The following is a 17,830-nucleotide window of genomic DNA, read 5'->3' as shown; positions in this document are numbered from 1 at the left end:
AGTCCCCCGGCAAATGTCCTCTCTATAGCCGACGCGGTTAGTCAGGTAGAGACTAGTTTGGGCACGCCGTAGTGGTCTACAATGGGGATAACGTTAGACAACAGTTTTATGTGGGTCACGCCCTAGCTAGTTTCTTTCAGTTCTCAATTCGAAGCAGTACAACTTCTAGTCTAGTCACCGTCTCTTCCAGGGAATAATTCCGGAGCAAAATGACTGTGTATGGGGTCGAAGGATATCCTTCTAGATATTGGACCGGGGAGTTTTGCTTTCTTCAAACTTTCAATTGTTTTCTGAGAAGCAATTTAATAAGCACACGTAAACGCATAGTTTCAGGGGAAAATGCACATTTACATTCACGTATGCTTTTAAGGTGCGCTTAAATACTGGAATTCGTGCAGTGCCAGTACAATAAAGATAACCTGTAATAACCCCTGGCCGCCAGCAACTGTATAGTGTAATACAAAACTATTGTAAGGACAAGTCACGTGGCACAAACTTGAGTAGAGGGACGCTGACATTGCCCCAGTTTCAAGATGGCGGTGCAGCGCGTTGGACCGTTGCCTCGCGTCGCCTTCGTGGTCCTGCTCGGCGTATTTCACACAGGTGGGTTTCAGACATTTTTGCAACTGGGAATAAGTTTTGAGTCCGTATCGATAACCAGGACAAGATATCCAGACGGTTGCGCAACTTTCTGGAATGTTATAGAGACATACTCTGTGATTTTGCCCCCCCCCCTCTACACAGAAAACTTTCTTGACTAGTGATGAAGATTGTCAAAAAGCAATGCAGCAGATGCTAGCTCTAGTCATGCTATCATTAATCTAGATAATTGCAACTACATTAGTTTAGATTTTTCTCTATTTATGATAGATCATTGAAATCCAATATTTACATTTACAAGCATCATTTGTAAAGTGATACATGTAAAGTTAAGCTACTATGCATATTGAACCTTGAATAACAGTTTGATATGACTGTAATATATACAGACGAAATTGAGTCTTGACGTCTATGATTTGACAACTTCAATGAACTCATTTGCAATGCAGGGAAAAATTCAAGGTCATTTAGTCTAGGAAATACAAACAACGCTCTGTCCAAAGTTGGGTACTTTAGCAAACTCTACTTCTAACCTGATAAATCTAATATCATTGATATACTCCATGCATGGCTGTGGCCACATTTTTCCTCTCTTCTCGATTCTGTTTTTTTCAAAAAAAGAAAACTATGTATTGGAGGGAAAAACAACATTGTAACAACAATACTAACTGCGTCTAGGTTTACAACAGTCTACCACAAAAACATTCAGAAATCCTTTTTGTAACGTGGACATGTTTTACTTGTGTTTGCTCTTAACCAACGGTTCGCTGTCATGGTATAAACAAAACGCATTGAGTCGTCGACTGGGTGTTGACAAAATATCAGGTTACGGCTGGCTTAGTTGTACATGCTTAGGAACATTGCCTGAAGTTCGATTCATGTGTATAAAGAACGTGACTTTGTCTTGAGAACCATGTTTGTTTTTGATATTTACGTAACCCTACAAGCTCCAGACTTGTCGCGTGTAAAATGTGCTAACAAGCAGTCGCCAACCTTGTTTTTGTGGTGTACAATTTTAAAGGAGGCGACATGCAGAGATCTACGACAGTTTATTACATGATTCTGTTTAGTTATATGGAAGTGAAAACCTGGAGAGTTTTGACTCTAGTGTATTTAGCTGTAAGGAATCATAGAGTGTGAATTTTGAACCTTCTGAAGCTGTACCTAGCCATATTGTTCGTACTGCTAGCTAAAGCGCAAGTCTAAAACGAAAAGAAAGACGAGAATAGCGACAGAAACGACTGTCATAATATCGATGTACAATTTCTTCGTACGTACGCGTCCGTTTTCTTCTCTAAACAACTGCCAGCTAGTCATATCTTCCAATACCACTTAAAGTGTCTATTAGATGCAGTTGATTCAGGGAGAAAAACCCACGGTCCGAATTATGGCGTTCTTAACTCTTTGTGGGTCTACTGTCTTAAGGTCTACGACATGGTCTATAAGCAGGGCTAGACGAAGTGTCAAGAATCATGTTAAGTAAATGTCGCGACAACATACTTGACGCAAGGCCTGGTGTGTTTTGCGTACAGGTGTGAGGAGTTCCGGTGTTAGGTTACCTGTACCCATTGAGAAGCTAGTCCCGCCACGACAAAACAAACAGCCGGGCGTTCTGAGTTACTTTCTTTGTCACAAGCCGTGAACGGAAATCCGACACAAACACATGTTGGGCGTCTAGACCGTACGCGTTGTTGTGACACCCGTCCCTTCCCTTCCCTTCCCTTCCCAGAGAAATCTTGAATGGTTTATCTAAGCATATGCATCTTATTGTAAAACATGTAATGTATATGATGCCCATGTAGGTCAATTGGTAGCAGCCTTACAGTTGATGTTCGTAACTGGGAGACCCGAGGAAGGGCATCCTGGCTAGCTGGAGTTGCATTCGTCTTTGGGAAGGGACGTAAAATGGGGGTCCCATAGTCGAGGAGGTGCCTCAAGCACGTTGAAAGCTACTGTCTGTTCTTCTGATTAATGTATGACAAGTGCACAGATCCAGCTTTAGTCGCTCAACGTTCGCTCAGCGATCGCCTTCTAGTGGAAAGAGGGTCCTATTGCCATCATTTGAGTCTGTATACCTTCGAAAAACTACTGCAATTGAAAAACAGATCTGGAGATCATACAATACAACGAAATAAAAAAAAGAAATACAAAAAAAAAAACACTATGATATCATGACACCATCAAGCGAACATGATGTTGAAGGTGATAGTGTGCTTGGGTTTTAAAGATTACAAGTAGTGCGAAAGGTTTACAAAATTGTGTTTACAATTCCAGGCATTTGTCAACAAACCTCAACTGTGTCCACTGGTCCTGCCACAACAGGTAAGAAAGCTGCTCATTACAAACAACTTAACGTCTCGTACCATAACGGAGGTAAATAATAGAAAACAATGCTGTAGCTATAGGTGTGTCCAAATAAACTTTCTTCCTTTTCGGCCAGAAAGAATCAACACCAATACTCTTCACTAATTAAGGAAATTGAAGCTTAGTTAAAGTATCCTCCGGTTCTATAAAGAACGATTCGAAGTGGGTTATTTCAGGTACTAGGTACGTATTATGTTGACTATCTTACTTTGACACTACAGTAATTAACGTCATTTTAGACAAAGGCGACTTTCTAATACGACAGTTAGAAGAACGCCTGAGCTCTACAGAGATACTGTGTTGTCAATAGAAAGTATCGATTTACTACTTTTTTGTGGACCTTTTCAATGTTTCTTTACAGCTAACAGAAAGGCACGATTCCAGACTCCGTCGGAGCCAGCACCTATCAAACCACCTATCACAGGTAAAGAACTTTGCTCCTTTTAGACGGTAACTGCTATGAATTGTAGAAATACATAAAACTAGTATTATTTATGATATTACGCTTCGTCCCAAGCTCACTATTACAATTCGAGTTCGACCCATGACTGAAAAGGTTCTGCTAGCCCGGTCCACTCTTGTTAATGGGTATATTTCGAATATTCCAGTTGCGCATGCAGTAGTTGAACTGCAACTTAATCATTAACGCATTTAGTTTTACACTTGAAGGACAATTCACAAATGTGACATTATCATCATCATCAGGCGACCCAAAGTGACACCGCATCTAAATGTCACGTTGTTCACGGAGATAACGTTACCACTGTTTCCCCCCAAAAAATGTGTTTAGAAATTTCAAAGAGTATTCAATGTAACATAATCTCTGCAAAATTTTGCTTTGGCGAATATGCGCTGGAGAAAAAGATGGATAAGAACGATTTTCAACCTTCGTATGTTAGCTTGCAGTTTTGGTCAAAGGTCGTGCACACCAGGCACACTAGAAAGTTGCCCGCTGGTCATCATCGCGCATCGTGGCATTATGCAGGGAAAAAGGTTGTTGTTCGAAAAAAAAGCCCTATCTAGCTGGCGCGGAAAAGATGATATTCGACCATCTACTTACCAAATTTTGAATGAAAAATGTTGCATCTCGCGGATACGTTTGCGTTATTAAAGCTACTGAGAACTGGGGGAGGGGGGCGTCCATTTGTAATAACATCATCATCATGCATAGTAATATCGTAATAACATCGATGTAAGTATGGTTGAAATCTAAAAGAGTATTTGCATGTTTTTTTTCTATTGTTTGGTTGAATCTGGAACCTTTGAATTTAGGAATTGTGTATGATATCATAATAGTGGGCATCCTTTCATCTTCAGAGATGACGCATATTATTGTATTTCTACAAGGAGATTAAAATTAATCGAATCCCAGTAGATGTCGCTCACCCGACATGTGTGCTACTGAAAATGGTTGCAGTCCTTAGGACGAGGCCGGCGTTACATTTGTACTTGTCGAAAAGTATTTGAACCTGTATATACCATACTAGTACATGTTTGTCTTCCTTGTCATGACCAGTGGAAGATTAGGTGTTCAGTGAGCTAAACTGGTTTGAGATAAGTCTCACTTTCACACACAAAAATTCAAATTTGCCTTTAGTGATGCAGCATGGTGGAAGATACTTATGCCATAAGTCGTGTGTGCAAACATGCTATATTAATGTTGTGGATGATGATGATGTGTACAACAATAATTTCAGACTGTGTGATTGGGAATGGCGTGGAGTATCGTGGCAATGTCAGCGTTACCAGGAGCGGACGGACGTGTCAGCGGTGGGACGCAGACTATCCCCATCGGCCAGAGATCCACTCCAAAGAGTTTCCTAACGCTGGCCTCGTGGGGAACTTCTGTCGCAACCCCAAACGAGGGTTTTTTGGCATGAGGCACATCACTCCCTGGTGTTATACCACTGATCCCAACGTTATGTGGGAGGGCTGTGACATTCCACCGTGTCCAGGTAATCATGTTAAGAAATAATTTATCTCTGAAACAAAGTAGTATTTACATATATGAAATTTCCAAACACTGGCCTTGTGGGAAACTTCTGCCGCAACCCCATGCGAGGGTTTTTTGGCACGAGGCACGACTCTCCCTGGTGTTATACCACTGATCCTAATGTTATGTGGGAGGGCTGTGACATTCCCCCGTGTCCAGGTAATCATGTTAACTAATAATTATGTCTGCAAAAAGTAATCACTAGCGTGAAAGTGCATCTGAATTGCTATTATGACATTATGAAGAGGTAACGTTGATTAAAACTTCTCCAACTGAAAAAAATTGGACTCACTGGTATTTTATACTGACTTGCTTAATCTTCTTGTGACTTTCTGTATGTGTGATGTCAGCAATGAGTCAAACCTATCAACTGGGGTGGGGGGGTGGTACCGATTTTAGATGATGTTCAACCATTGGTAATGTGTCAGACAGCTGAAGAAGACTGAGTGAAAATAACAGTGAGTCAAATTCTTTTAGTTGGAGAACAGATTATAGCTTCAGAAATTATATTTGTTGTAACCACGTACAATACTCTTGCAGTTGGCATGCAATCAGACTATACGATAGTCTATCTCTTGTTTTCTCCACTGGAACTTTCATAATTAGAATTCTTATGAAATGCAGCAGTAAAGTGTCAATCTATGCACTAATACAGCATTGTCTTGATGCCAACAGTAAGCACTATAAGACCCCCTATGCCATCAACAACAACAACAACAACAGCGATCATGTCAGAAGTAACATCGCCTATGGGGCCCTTCACACGTAAGTACTTGAACCCATTGTCCAATATTCTAATATTGAAACTAAAAGATTAGAACATCGCTTTTTAGTCTGTGACAATCGTATTACAAGCAACCCTTATTTTGCTAATAGCTTCAAGTATTGTATTCATATTGTAACAATATGTTTTATGTTATTTCGTAAAGCCTTGCGTGTGGAAGTCGTGCTTCCAAGAAACGCCAGTAAGATCGTTATTGGAGAGACAGTGACGCTGAACTGCGTGACGACAGAATCGGACGGTATCTATCGGTACAGCTGGGAACTGGATGGTGCAATTCTTCAGGCTGAAACAAACCAAGTGTTCCTGTAAGTTTTCATTCAAGTGGATTATATATATATGTTAGGATTCTCCTGTTTTAACAAATTAGGGGAATGAGAGGCCAGGGCTCGAATTTCATTTTTTGAAATAGGTGCACTGGTGCACCCAACCAAAAAAATTAGATGCACAGAAAGAATTTTGGGTGCACCACATAAAATAAACCTGAATGTCAGCAAAACATTGAAGTTTAATGCTCTTAAGAACTTCAATCTGTAATTCTATAGCTAACTTCAAAATTTCAAACAAGTCATGCATCAAACAAAGTACAACAAAGGTTATATTACTTTTCCAGATACTTGAATTTCAAGAATGTTTTGTATACCAGTGTACAATTAGTATCCCTACCCTATAGCCTACAAAAATATCTAGGTGCACTGGTGTACCCACAGTAAAAAATTAGGTGCACATGCACCCACTAATTTTGAGCCCTGGAAGCATTAAGTGGTTTATGTAGAGGAAAGGGATGTTTTTGAGACCCATAAATTTAGTCTGACTATAGCACAGATATTCATTTTTCAGTCAAGTAAATTCATGTTGTTGAGCACTTTCAGATGCTTTAAGAGAATTCAAATTAGACAATGGTTAAAATTCTTTTTACACCCTAATTCCATACACAAAGTAAAGTGCTTATTAAAGGTAAACAAAAATGACTGTGTTGATTATTGTCGCAGATGTAACTGCATACAATTGGGCAATAAGTATCTTTTTTTACTTTTTGAAAATACTCAGGTACACAGCCAGGACTGAGGGGGTACACAGCATCACCTGCCATGTATTTCATCTCTCTGAACAGTTCACATCATTGAACCACATACTCATCCATGTTCTCAACAAAGGTATCAGTCTTAAACCTTCTCCCTGCTGCCGAACTCTGTAACTAATAGGGAATTGGGTACCAAACCAGTAATTCAGTTCATTTTGAATTCAGTCTCTTGAAGGCATTTTATCTTTATAGACAAAAGATGTACTGCTGTTTGTAGGTTTCTGCAAAATAAGACATGTCTTAATAAGGTTGTTATTTATATGTAGACACCATCACGCTTGCCTGCATGATGACCCTGAGACTGAACTTCACCTCTGACCTTGAGCAGTTAAATTCACCTGCGGCAGTGGCCCTTGCTCAACAGATTGAACTTTGGGTAAGAAATGTGTGATTGGGTATGATTCCTCAAACTTAAAAAAATGATATCTTTATATTTTTTTCTTTGAATTCTGAAAATGCATGGTAATGTTTCTGGTATTTGTTATCACTACTATCTGGTGTAACGAATCGAATATTAAACATTATGTTCTGACGTGATCAAATGATATATTGCTTTACAGGTCCTATCTGCTATAGAAAGTAAAGGCCTTGGTGGTGTTGTAAGTGTGAGAGTCAAAGCATTCAGGTGATTATAAATTTTATTTATTTGCATAACTGGTAGAAAGCCTGAAAGGCATGTAATACCAGTTTTGTATGTTAATGCACAATTGTGCACTCTTAGATATAGAATGTGATTGATTTCTTTATTTGCTTCTACATGGTTATGCCAAATAACTGTTTAATTTTCCTCAAAATCGATTATCATATTAAACATACTTTAATTCTACATGACCTATTGTTCAGCAATGACTGGAGACTGTCTTTTTTTATCCTTTTCCAGACCAGGTAGTGTGATAGTTGACCAGAACATCTATGTGGAAAACGCTGGAACGTCGGAGGAAGAATTGATACGTAATGTGGGGGTGACTCTTATGACTTACAGTGCCCAGGAGGACAACCTTCTACCTGGTCCAGTAGATAGCCTTGAAATCAGGAGCATAGGTACGTTTGTGTGCACAGAAAAAGTAGTAGGAGATACAGTATGTAATATTTGGTTATACTGCTGCAGGGGTCCCTGACACGGGTGGGCATTCGTTGGCTAGAAAAGAAAAAAAATAGGAAACAGAATTCGAAGTAGCACTGAAAGCAAAATTTCCCAAATACATGTACATGTACATGGCACATAACATTATGTACTTTTGGCTACTGAACTTTAGAAATTATTTAAGTCCAGCTTTGTCACTTGTCAGCTTGACCCACATACAACAAAATAGAACTGTGCACTCTGAAATATAGTGGGTTTATGTGTGCGGATGGTGTTCGACTTCGACACCTAGGACAGACATGTTCACCAGTGTGTGTGTGTATAGTGTTCAGCACCAAGGACAGGCATGTTTACCTGTGTGTATAGTGTTCAGCACAAAGGACAGGCATGTTCACCTGTGTGTTTATAGTGTTCAGCACCAAGGACAGATATGATCTCCTGTGTGTGGATAGTGTTCAGCACCAAGGGCAGGCATGTTCACCTTTTAGTGGATAGTTTTCAGCACCAAGGACAGATTATGTTGAATAGTTTGTGTTATGGCACACTGAAATTATTTAGCTCTTTGCTAATGCTTTGCCCCATAGACATTGTGCTGTCTAGAATTGTAGACACTTTGTTTCGTTTTACTTCTTTCTCAAAAATGAAAGCTAACTTTTTTGACAGTGATTGTCCTATAAATGATTATGTGAAAACTTTGTTTTACAGTTCAGTGTCTACAGGAAACTGTGGAGGTAAACTCTGTCACGCTGACCTTCCCATCAACCCCCGGAGGCAGATTTGCATATTCGACAGAAAGATGTCCAAGTGCAACTTTTGACGGTAAGGCTTGTCAGTTTGCACTATTATGATACATGGCATTAGTACTGAAATGTTGGTATTTCTGAAGTATTTTCACCAGCCTATTTGAATGAACCCAACAGGTATATTCAGCATTGTAATGAAGTGATGGAGGCATATATAATGAAGTCCATACCCATGTATTAGTCTACAAATTACTCTAAGATTACTCAGCTGCATTATATCATATCATTATATTAGAGCAACCACTTAGTATAATAAAGATAATTACTCAAGCAACTGGATAAGATTTTGAAACAGACGTTTCAGATAGCATCCGCAATCTTTCGTCAGTGTCTAAAGAAGGATCTGGTAGAACAGAGTTTTGGTATAAAACCCAATTCTACCAGATCCTTCTTTAGTCACTGACGAAAGATAGCGGATGCTATCTGAAACGTCTGACTGTTTCAAAATCTTATACAGTTGCTTGAATAATTATTTTTGGAGTATCTTATTACCTGGATGTCTAACCTTCATCAACGCACTTAGTACAATCTCTATGCACTCAGTCAGTCACTCAGTCAGTCACTCAGTCAGTCACTCAGTCAGTCACTCAGTCACTTACTCACTGCATTCAACATCAATTTGCCCATATTTCTGTACTAATCAGGTGGACCTCCCAAGGGTCGCAGAAGTTGTAGTGGGGACATCGGGACAGGCATGACGTGGTCGCAGCCCTTCCTGCTCGACTGTAACCAGGATCTTCAGACACTAGCAGAGGTACAGTCTTTGTTTCTTCTCTTTCTAACCTAACTATGTAAAATGTGCACTCAAACCTGTATTATTGACCACCTATGCATAGAGACCACCTGGTCACATTTTGGTGGACACTTTGATTGTTTCCACAATTGACAAATAAAAATCCTGCCTATGTTGGCCACCTAGACACATGTACATGTACATACTTTTCAAGTCCTTTATAATATGTGTCGATGGCACTCTGCCACAGTGTTAGGTTTCACTTTTTCAATTATGTCACATCATAAAAAAAATTAGTATCAAAACATAAGTCTATAAATCATTTCATGAATAATTTAGAATAATGAATTCTGAACTAGAATAGATGTTGTGCCGTAATTTTGCAAAGAAAGTTAGTTACATAGCTAGAACAGCAATAAGTAACTAATATATCTTAATTGCTTTTAGACCGAGGTCACAAACACAAACCTAGAAGACGTTGCAACGGCACTCCAGTTGCTGACATTGAATGGCTCCACCCTCAGTGTGTCGGATACGACACAGGCAGCTCAAGTTTTGGACAACATCGCAACAGTTCCATCTGTTGTTCCAACAGATGTAAGTATTCTGATATTCCACCATTGCCACCACTGTCAAGAATTAAGAGCTGTGAGATGTAGCCAGATCATAGTAACTTTTTTCTTTCATTTAAATCTAAAATGACATTTTCTCAATCATGCAATGGTAGAATGCCAGAGTGTATAGGTAGAAAATGGATTAAACGTATTTTGAATACAAGACTTTTCTACATTTTTGGTGAAAATTACACTTAAGTATTACAAGTTTGGAAAATTTAAATCTTAAATGTAATCAGCCATCCAAAAAAATCAATTAAATGAAAATTGATGGTAAATATGTATTTCACAGTGAGTAACTTTTAAAAGTATACAGCATGTAGGTTGCAAGTGTATGTAGATTTAAAATGAAATAAGACTCTTCCCATGACTCCTAATTCAATGGAAATATCCAATGGACATTTCTTATTTATTGACAGATTATGACCCTTTTCTCTCCAGGTGGGGTACTCAGTTCTGGACACAGTGGATCACATCCTGGATGCACCAGAGGATGTTCTGGAAGGGAGTCACTCAATGGGGGTGCCGACATCCAGGTACACTTAATACATCCTCCTATGCAGTGCTATCATTCCAATTAGCCCTGCTAATCCAGCCTTATATAGATTCCTACTATGGGGGGCGTGGCTACTAACCATGCTGTCAGCCAATCAGAGAAATTACCTTTAAGTTAGTGTTGTCCTTAGGGAAAGGTTGTGCCAAATGAGCTAGCTCTGCTCAACAATATTCAAAATCAAGACAAACAGCATTGACTGAGTCTTTTCTGTGTCCAATCAGATACTGCATTTTACATGTAGATCTGTCGGATCTGAGGGTACAGAGCAGCCACGGCGTCAGCGAATACCGACCAAATATAATTTTCCGTCTTATGATCTCTTCTATCTAAATTGTCCCAGGATTGTCCAGTCCCTGGAGCTTATGTTGGACAAAGTCAGTCTCACCGGGACCAGGTTCCACAGAATCCTGCCTAACATTGCTGTGGAGTCGATGGAGGTATGGATTGTTTTACCTACTCATTTAGTACTCATAAGACATATCAATAAAGAATTCAGTACAAATGGTATAGTGAAGTCATGAAACAAAGGCTCAAACAAGCAAGCAAGCAAACAAACAAACAAGCAAGCATGTAGGTTGCAACTGTTCAATTCTTCTCCTTTAAGTTTGCTTGTCATATCATAACTTACAGTTCACAAATTATAACATTTTAATACTTTTTTGTATGTTTGAAAGAAACAACTTTCTAAAAAGTTCAGAGATGGAAAAATCATTTCTTAGCGGCTTTATAATTCTGTCTGGTCTTACACAGCTTGTACTTACTGCACAGTAACTGGTGTGTTACGCCTAATGATGGTTAACCAGTTCTGCAAAACAACATTGCTTGGTACAGACACGCTAAGTTGAACAAGGCTTGATCTTTAGTTAACTGAAGATGTAAACTTTAAGTGATAAAGCCAATGTTTTGCTAAAATATCATCCTACGATTTCCCCAGGTCCCTGTCAGTGCGTTCTCCCGTGGCCTGGGGTTTGTGTGGTTGGAGGGGGAGGAGCTTGACGTGATGGAGAATGGCAGGAGGATACTGAAGATGTATGGGGAGGGGGGCATGGGGGATGGCCGACAGGTGGAGGCAGCCATCATGTTACCGAAGTCTCTCCAATCCCTCATCTTAGACATAACAGGTCAGAATTTTATCATATCGTCACACTGATTGTAATATGTTATTGAATACTTAATTGAATGATTTGTATACAGAGATACTTCAGTTTTTAATAGGAATAAGAATGCAGATTTGCAAGTAAGTAATGTTATATTTGTTTGCTTGTCAATGACTAAAATATACCAACAAGCTGTAATTCATTTGCACAATGGCTGTTTTAAAAAAAACAAACTTTAAGCTAATTAAGGTACATACTAACATAGCCTGGGTGCTGTCCCATTTATTAGGCATCTGCTGTCTCCAACAAACGCTCTCCAAATCATCTATGCAGAAGCATTAAAGCCAAACTAGTCTGATATCCAGGCTATGAAGTACAACCTATCTGATGTCATAGTTTCCATTTCTTTAGTGACAGATTTTTCTCCCTTTGACAGGACTGAATGATGTGAAACTGAATGTAGTGGTGTATCAAAACAGCAAGCTCTTCACATCCAACCAATCAGGCCTGTCCACAGAAGGGAGGTCCAATAGCAGAGTCCTGGCTACTTGGGTCACAGACGTGTCGCTTCAGCATCTACTAGAGCCTGTCATTCTCACATTTCAGCCTTTGCAGGTAAAATTAACATTTTAAGATAATTACTATATAGCTTTCTTTTAGTTCAATCTTGTATTGTGTGAGTCATGGCTAGATTGCACTGATAGATGTTGTGCCCTTGGGAAAGGCACTTAACACAACTTTCCTTACTCCACCCGGGAGTAGATGGGTACCTGACTTTGGTTGAGGAGGTAAAAAGTTCACATGGTGTAAGGAGAGGAATGAGCTCCACCTTCCAAAACTGTGGATAACAATCCACTACCCCTACAGCCTCAAAAAGGCTATGCGACTTTAACCTTTATCTGCACAATACAGCTACCTATACATGTAACCTTGAAATTCCTTCTACATTCTAGTCATTCCTTCATATGTTACAGGAAGAAAAGGCAGCACAAACCAATCTGTGTGCTGCTTGGAACTTCTCAATGGCGGGGGGTTCTGGGGCGTGGTCACCACAAGGCTGTACGTTTGTGGGAATGGTCAATGGGAGCATTACATGTTCCTGTGACCATCTCACCAACTTTGCTGTGCTAGTGGTAAGTTTACAAGTTTAGAATAGCCCAGCTTAATCAAATTTTATTGCCTTTTTGAATAAACAATTACAAAACAAAATGAAACTCCTGAATGACTCTTTCTGTATTTTCCTTTTTCGTTTCCAATGTTCTTGAAATTTGATTATTCTTCAGGGCCACCAGGACAAGAAACATGAGGGGATCCTTAGCCTGATCAGTACCATCGGTTGTGCACTTTCTCTGGGTGGGCTGGTCTTCACACTTATACCACACCTGGCCTTCAGGTAACTGTGTTGTCTCTTTATCTGTAGTCTGTTAGCATATAGTGTTAAGATGATATACTACGTACTGGAGTGTGAGTGAGTGTGTGTGTGTGTGTGTGTGTGTGTGTGTGTGTGTGGATAGTGTTCAGCACCAGGGACTGGTTTGTTTACATGTGTGTGGATGGTGTTCACCACCAGGGACAGGTTTGCTTACATGTGTGTGGATAGTGTTCAACACCAGGGACAGGCATGTTAACCTGTGTGTGGATAGTGTTCAGCACCAAGGACAGGTATGTTCACCTGTGTGTGGATAGTGTACAGCACCAAGGACAGACATATACTCCTGTGTGTGGATAGTTTTCAGCAGCAAGGAAAGTTGTATGTACAGTACCTATGTTTGGATAGTGTTCAGCACCAAGGACAGGCATTGTTTGTACATAATTTCTATGGACAAAAATGCTTATAGAGCAAATATTTCCCACAGGTCTCTACGCAAAACAAAAGCCCGTTTCATCCTCATCAACTTATGCCTGGCGCTGCTGTCTGTTTTGGTGGTGTTCTTCGTTGGGTTGGAGGCTGCTGTGGGCAACACCATCGGCTGCATGTCTGTGGCTTTCCTGTTGCACTACTGCCTCCTAGCGGCTTTCCTGTGGATGGCAGTCGAGGCATTTGTGCTGTACCAGGCGCTGTGGAAAGTTCTGGGTGTGGAGACAGAGCTCACATGGCAGTTTGCTCTAGTGTCCATCCTTATTGGCTGGGGTAAGTAGCAGTGTTACTCTCTATTGGCTGGGTAATTAACAGTGTTAAACCTCATTGGTTGCTGCAAGACCCAGTGTTGCTTCTCATATTCCATTTGTAAACAGCTGTTTTTTATTTGCAGACCATGTTCTTGATGTCTTTCCCACAGTTTCAAATTCTTATGACAGGGAATACTATAATGGAGTTTTCATTCATTTACGTTCGCGATAGGGAAAAATGGAGTGTTTGCGATGGTTTTAAGTTGGTGTATGAGGCAATAGTAGACAAGGGGGTAGGATGGCAAAAATTTTTGCAATGGTTTTAATTTTGCGGCAAAGAGCTTACTGTGAAACCCGCAAACATAAAACCGCCACAAACATTTTTGCAATTATAGTTCCAGGGCACCATCTGCTTAGAGTCAGAGTTTGTTTGTTTGAAGCTTTATTTATTCAGAAGTTAAGAAGGAAGAAGACAAACAATGATTTTGAGACTAGATAAGCCATGTTTTTATGTTTACAATGTGAAACTTTACTAAGTTTGCATATTGTGCAATTCCACTCAGGTCTGCCAGGTGTCGCTGCAGGGATAACCATCGCCCTTCACCTGGTGCTGCCTGTGCCTGGATACACCTCAGACAGCCTGTAAGAATAATTTGCAATCTATTAAAATTCACCAGACTCATTCGAAAGATTGGATACAGTAATTTTGCTCCACTCTGGCAAACATTTTCATATGAATGTTGTGTATGTGTTATACTACTGTACGTTTGGGACCGCATAGTGATGTCATCTCCTGTGATTGTACATATGTAAATATTTTGCGTTTGGGATTGCATCTCATTATGTATAAGCACTAATAAGCACTAAAAAGCACTTACTATGTGAACCAGTCAGAATTGCCTTGAAGAAGGTGACAGATTGTCACCGAAGCATCGGTGGAATAAATCTGACTTGGTTGTGTGAAAAGAATCTTTTCATTCATTTTCATATGAAGTATGACATTACTGAAGGTAAATAGTAGAGGACAACTTCAAGTCAACCATTCACACTCATGCCACATCTTCAGAAAAAACGCTGTTAAGCTGCATAGTTCCCATCTAGAACTTTATTTGAGCCAACACCCAGACTAGTTTCACCTTGTGTGTGGCTTTCTCGATGGCTTAGATGTATGACACTAATGTTAGGACGTATTCTCAAATGAACATTTTTTCCTTTTTCCTCAGTTGCTGGATGTCAGGACTGCTCCTGTACTATGGGTTCTTGGTTCCACTGGGAGTCATTCTCCTCTTTAACACCATCATGTTCATCATCGTCATCAGGAGCCTCACATGTGCATACATCTCCAGGGGTACTCTTTTTGTCAATTCAAATGATTCAGTCAACTCTAGAATTTGTTTCATACTCAAAGCATAAACATTGTACATGTTGATTTTGTTTTCTCTGTTTACTTCCACTGGCAACTAATCATGCATGTCTTCCTATAAAAGAAAACATAATATAACATCATTCTTTCATAATATAAATGTACATGTACATATTATCCATATGATTATTCTTTGTGTGTTTGTGTGTGTGTTTGTATGTGTATGTGTGTTTGTAACGTTATATATGAATGTAATTATTTGATGTGTGGAAAAACAAAGAGGTGCTTTGGTTGTTTATAACTAGTCAATGACATGTACATAGTTTATGATAGTGGTAATAATTTCATCAGCTAAATGTGGAACTGTTGGAAGAAAAATAAGCATTTATCAGTCATGTTGGTGGATATCACAGGTTGATAGTGCCTCAAATAATACCATTGTTGATTTAAGCCTCCTGCATGAACCGTTTCTTACAAAATCTCTTTCATCATATTCATAACCAGGTAAGTTGCTGAAAACCAAGAGGACCCGAAAACTGCGGTCTGAGATCTTGAAGCAGCTGAGGATTTCTGTCACTGTTATGGTGCTTGTGGGACTGTCTTGGGGCTTCGGCTTCTTCCTCTACATGTAAGCTATATCCTGATTGGTCACATCAGTAGTTAAACTGCACCCGATTGGCTGTGACTGATGCAGTGGTTAATTGTTCCCTTGGCCTAATGTTAGATGTAAGTGATGGGATTGGTCACAATATTTAGTGAAAGAACCTGATTGGCCATGTATGTGATTGGGCTAATTTGGTTGGTCATCTGAAACTGTCCATTATACGCATAAGAAGAGTGGCTCTTACAAATGTTGAAAACTGTATGATCATAGCATTTGACTCTACACAGAAAGTCATAATATAAAGTGGCTTAATAATTTAAAGGATTGTCCTTACTACTGCTGCATCAGTAGATCTCTTAGAATTCACCTTTTTGTTGAATTACCTGTTTTCCATGTGATATTAATTTTGTTGTTTCTTAATTTCAGAAAAGATGCTGGGATTGTGTTTGCCTATCTGTTCTGTATCTTCAACTCTCTACAAGGGTTCTTTATCTTCATCTTCCAATGTGTCATGCAGAAAGCTGTACGGGCAGCGTTATACAGGTGAACTCAATGTATTAAGCATAAGGATTTATAACTAATATAAGCACATTTTAAAGGTACACAATGGATGAGCTGATTTTATTTTTAATGTGTTTCTTCAAACATCTCTTTGGGTGTTAATAAGTTAGTTAAAGCAACAGATTTTAATGCGTCTAGTGCATGTTATGATTACCTGCTTTCAGGTGATGAAGAAAATTGAGTACTAATGCATGTACCTCTAGTTGTATGTTTGAAATATACCAATCTTTCACATGGCTGAATATGGCCTCCCGATCTCCCCTCAGCTCATGCTTCGGGAACTAGGTCGGCTGTGGTTGGTTTGAAGTCTGAAACGGGTTGGTTGGTGGTTAGGAGTAAGTCAGTAGTGGTCACAGTGTGTTTGGGAGTAAAATTTGACTCTTAATCTAATACTGTAAATCACTTTAATATAGCGGCAGGAAAATATAGCGGTTGGGAGAAAATGGAGCAGGTCACGGCACTTAATCTTAACAGTGGGAACAAACATTACCGTCTCAAATATTAGTGATCAATTATTTGCGATAATGAAATTTTAGCGGTTTACCAGTGACCGTTAAGTTAGCTAAAATTAACTTACAGTTAACAAATCAAGAATTACAGTACTAGTCAGACTGCTCCCGACCTACCGCCAACCTTGGTTCTGAAACGTTTTTTTGTTAAAAACATCTATTGTTCTGGGACCTCTGTTGAGATGATCTTCTTGTTTTCTTTCCAGTTTGATCTGTAGAAGGAAGACACGACAATGGAGGATACCAGAGACTGACATCATCCGGAAAAATGCCGGCCATGATGTTACTGTCCCCCTTACTGACGTTACTGTTCCACTCACAGACATAGCCGACATGGCTGCAGATTAATCCTGTTCTTAGACGTCACTGTCCCCCTTACTGATGTTACTGTCCCCTTACAGACGTTACTGTCCCCCTTACTGATGTTACTGTCCCCTTGCAGACGTTACTGTCCCCCTTACTGACGTTACTGTCCCCCTTGCAGACGTTACTGTCCCCCTCACTGACGTTACTGTCCCCCTTACTGACGTTACTGTTCCCCTTGCAGACGTTACTGTCCCCCTTACTGACGTTACTGTTCCCCTTACTGATGTTACTGTCCCCTTACAGACGTTACTGTCCCCCTTACTGATGTTACTGTCCCTTTACAGACGTTACTGTCCCCCTTACTGGTGTTACTGTCCCCCTTACTGATGTTACTGTCCCCCTTACTGATGTTACTGTCCCCTTACAGACGTTACTGTCCCCCTTACTGATGTTACTGTCCCTTTACAGACGTTACTGTCCCCCTTACAGACGTTACTGTCCCCCTTACTGATGTTACTGTCCCCTTACAGACGTTACTGTCCCCCTTACTGACGTTACTGTTCCACTCACAGACATAGCCGACATGGCTGCAGATTAATCCTGTACTTTGTCGTGGTTTTTGGAAGTTGAGTTTTTGATTTTTGTCTCTTTTTGAATATTTTTTTTCTG

The 17,830-nt window shown here is 39.8% G+C and overlaps 1 protein-coding gene across 1 annotated transcript; it reads left to right on the top strand.

Moving 5' to 3' along the window:
- Positions 1-240: 240 nt before the first annotated feature.
- On the top strand, positions 241-17,284 carry LOC136425142 (adhesion G-protein coupled receptor G7-like). Its single transcript, XM_066413940.1, has 25 exons — positions 241-603; positions 2,875-2,922; positions 3,326-3,388; positions 4,662-4,919; positions 5,633-5,722; positions 5,887-6,046; positions 6,789-6,895; positions 7,089-7,198; positions 7,383-7,447; positions 7,703-7,863; positions 8,612-8,725; positions 9,354-9,463; positions 9,890-10,039; positions 10,498-10,592; positions 10,953-11,049; positions 11,547-11,733; positions 12,146-12,324; positions 12,684-12,842; positions 12,993-13,102; positions 13,566-13,840; positions 14,382-14,460; positions 15,042-15,166; positions 15,686-15,809; positions 16,212-16,328; positions 17,062-17,284. Exons 1-25 carry the CDS (start codon positions 534-536, stop codon positions 17,201-17,203), a joined length of 3,195 nt encoding a protein of 1,064 aa, XP_066270037.1. The 5' UTR covers positions 241-533; the 3' UTR covers positions 17,204-17,284.
- Positions 17,285-17,830: the final 546 nt, after the last annotated feature.

The sequence above is a fragment of the Branchiostoma lanceolatum genome, chromosome 19 (genome assembly GCF_035083965.1).
Source record: "Branchiostoma lanceolatum isolate klBraLanc5 chromosome 19, klBraLanc5.hap2, whole genome shotgun sequence".
NCBI lineage: Eukaryota > Metazoa > Chordata > Leptocardii > Amphioxiformes > Branchiostomatidae > Branchiostoma > Branchiostoma lanceolatum.
The sequence above is the reverse complement of the archived record's forward strand: the minus strand, read 5'-3'. Positions and strand labels throughout refer to the sequence as shown.

Coding starts and splice junctions, on each gene's coding strand:
- LOC136425142 (XM_066413940.1), top strand. CDS start 534: ATGGCGGTGCAGCGCGTTGGACCGTTGCCTCGCGTCGCCTTCGTGGTC. Junction 7,448..7,702: donor GTGAGAGTCAAAGCATTCAG/GTGATTATAAAT, acceptor ATCCTTTTCCAG/ACCAGGTAGTGTGATAGTTG. Junction 15,810..16,211: donor TTCGGCTTCTTCCTCTACAT/GTAAGCTATATC, acceptor TCTTAATTTCAG/AAAAGATGCTGGGATTGTGT.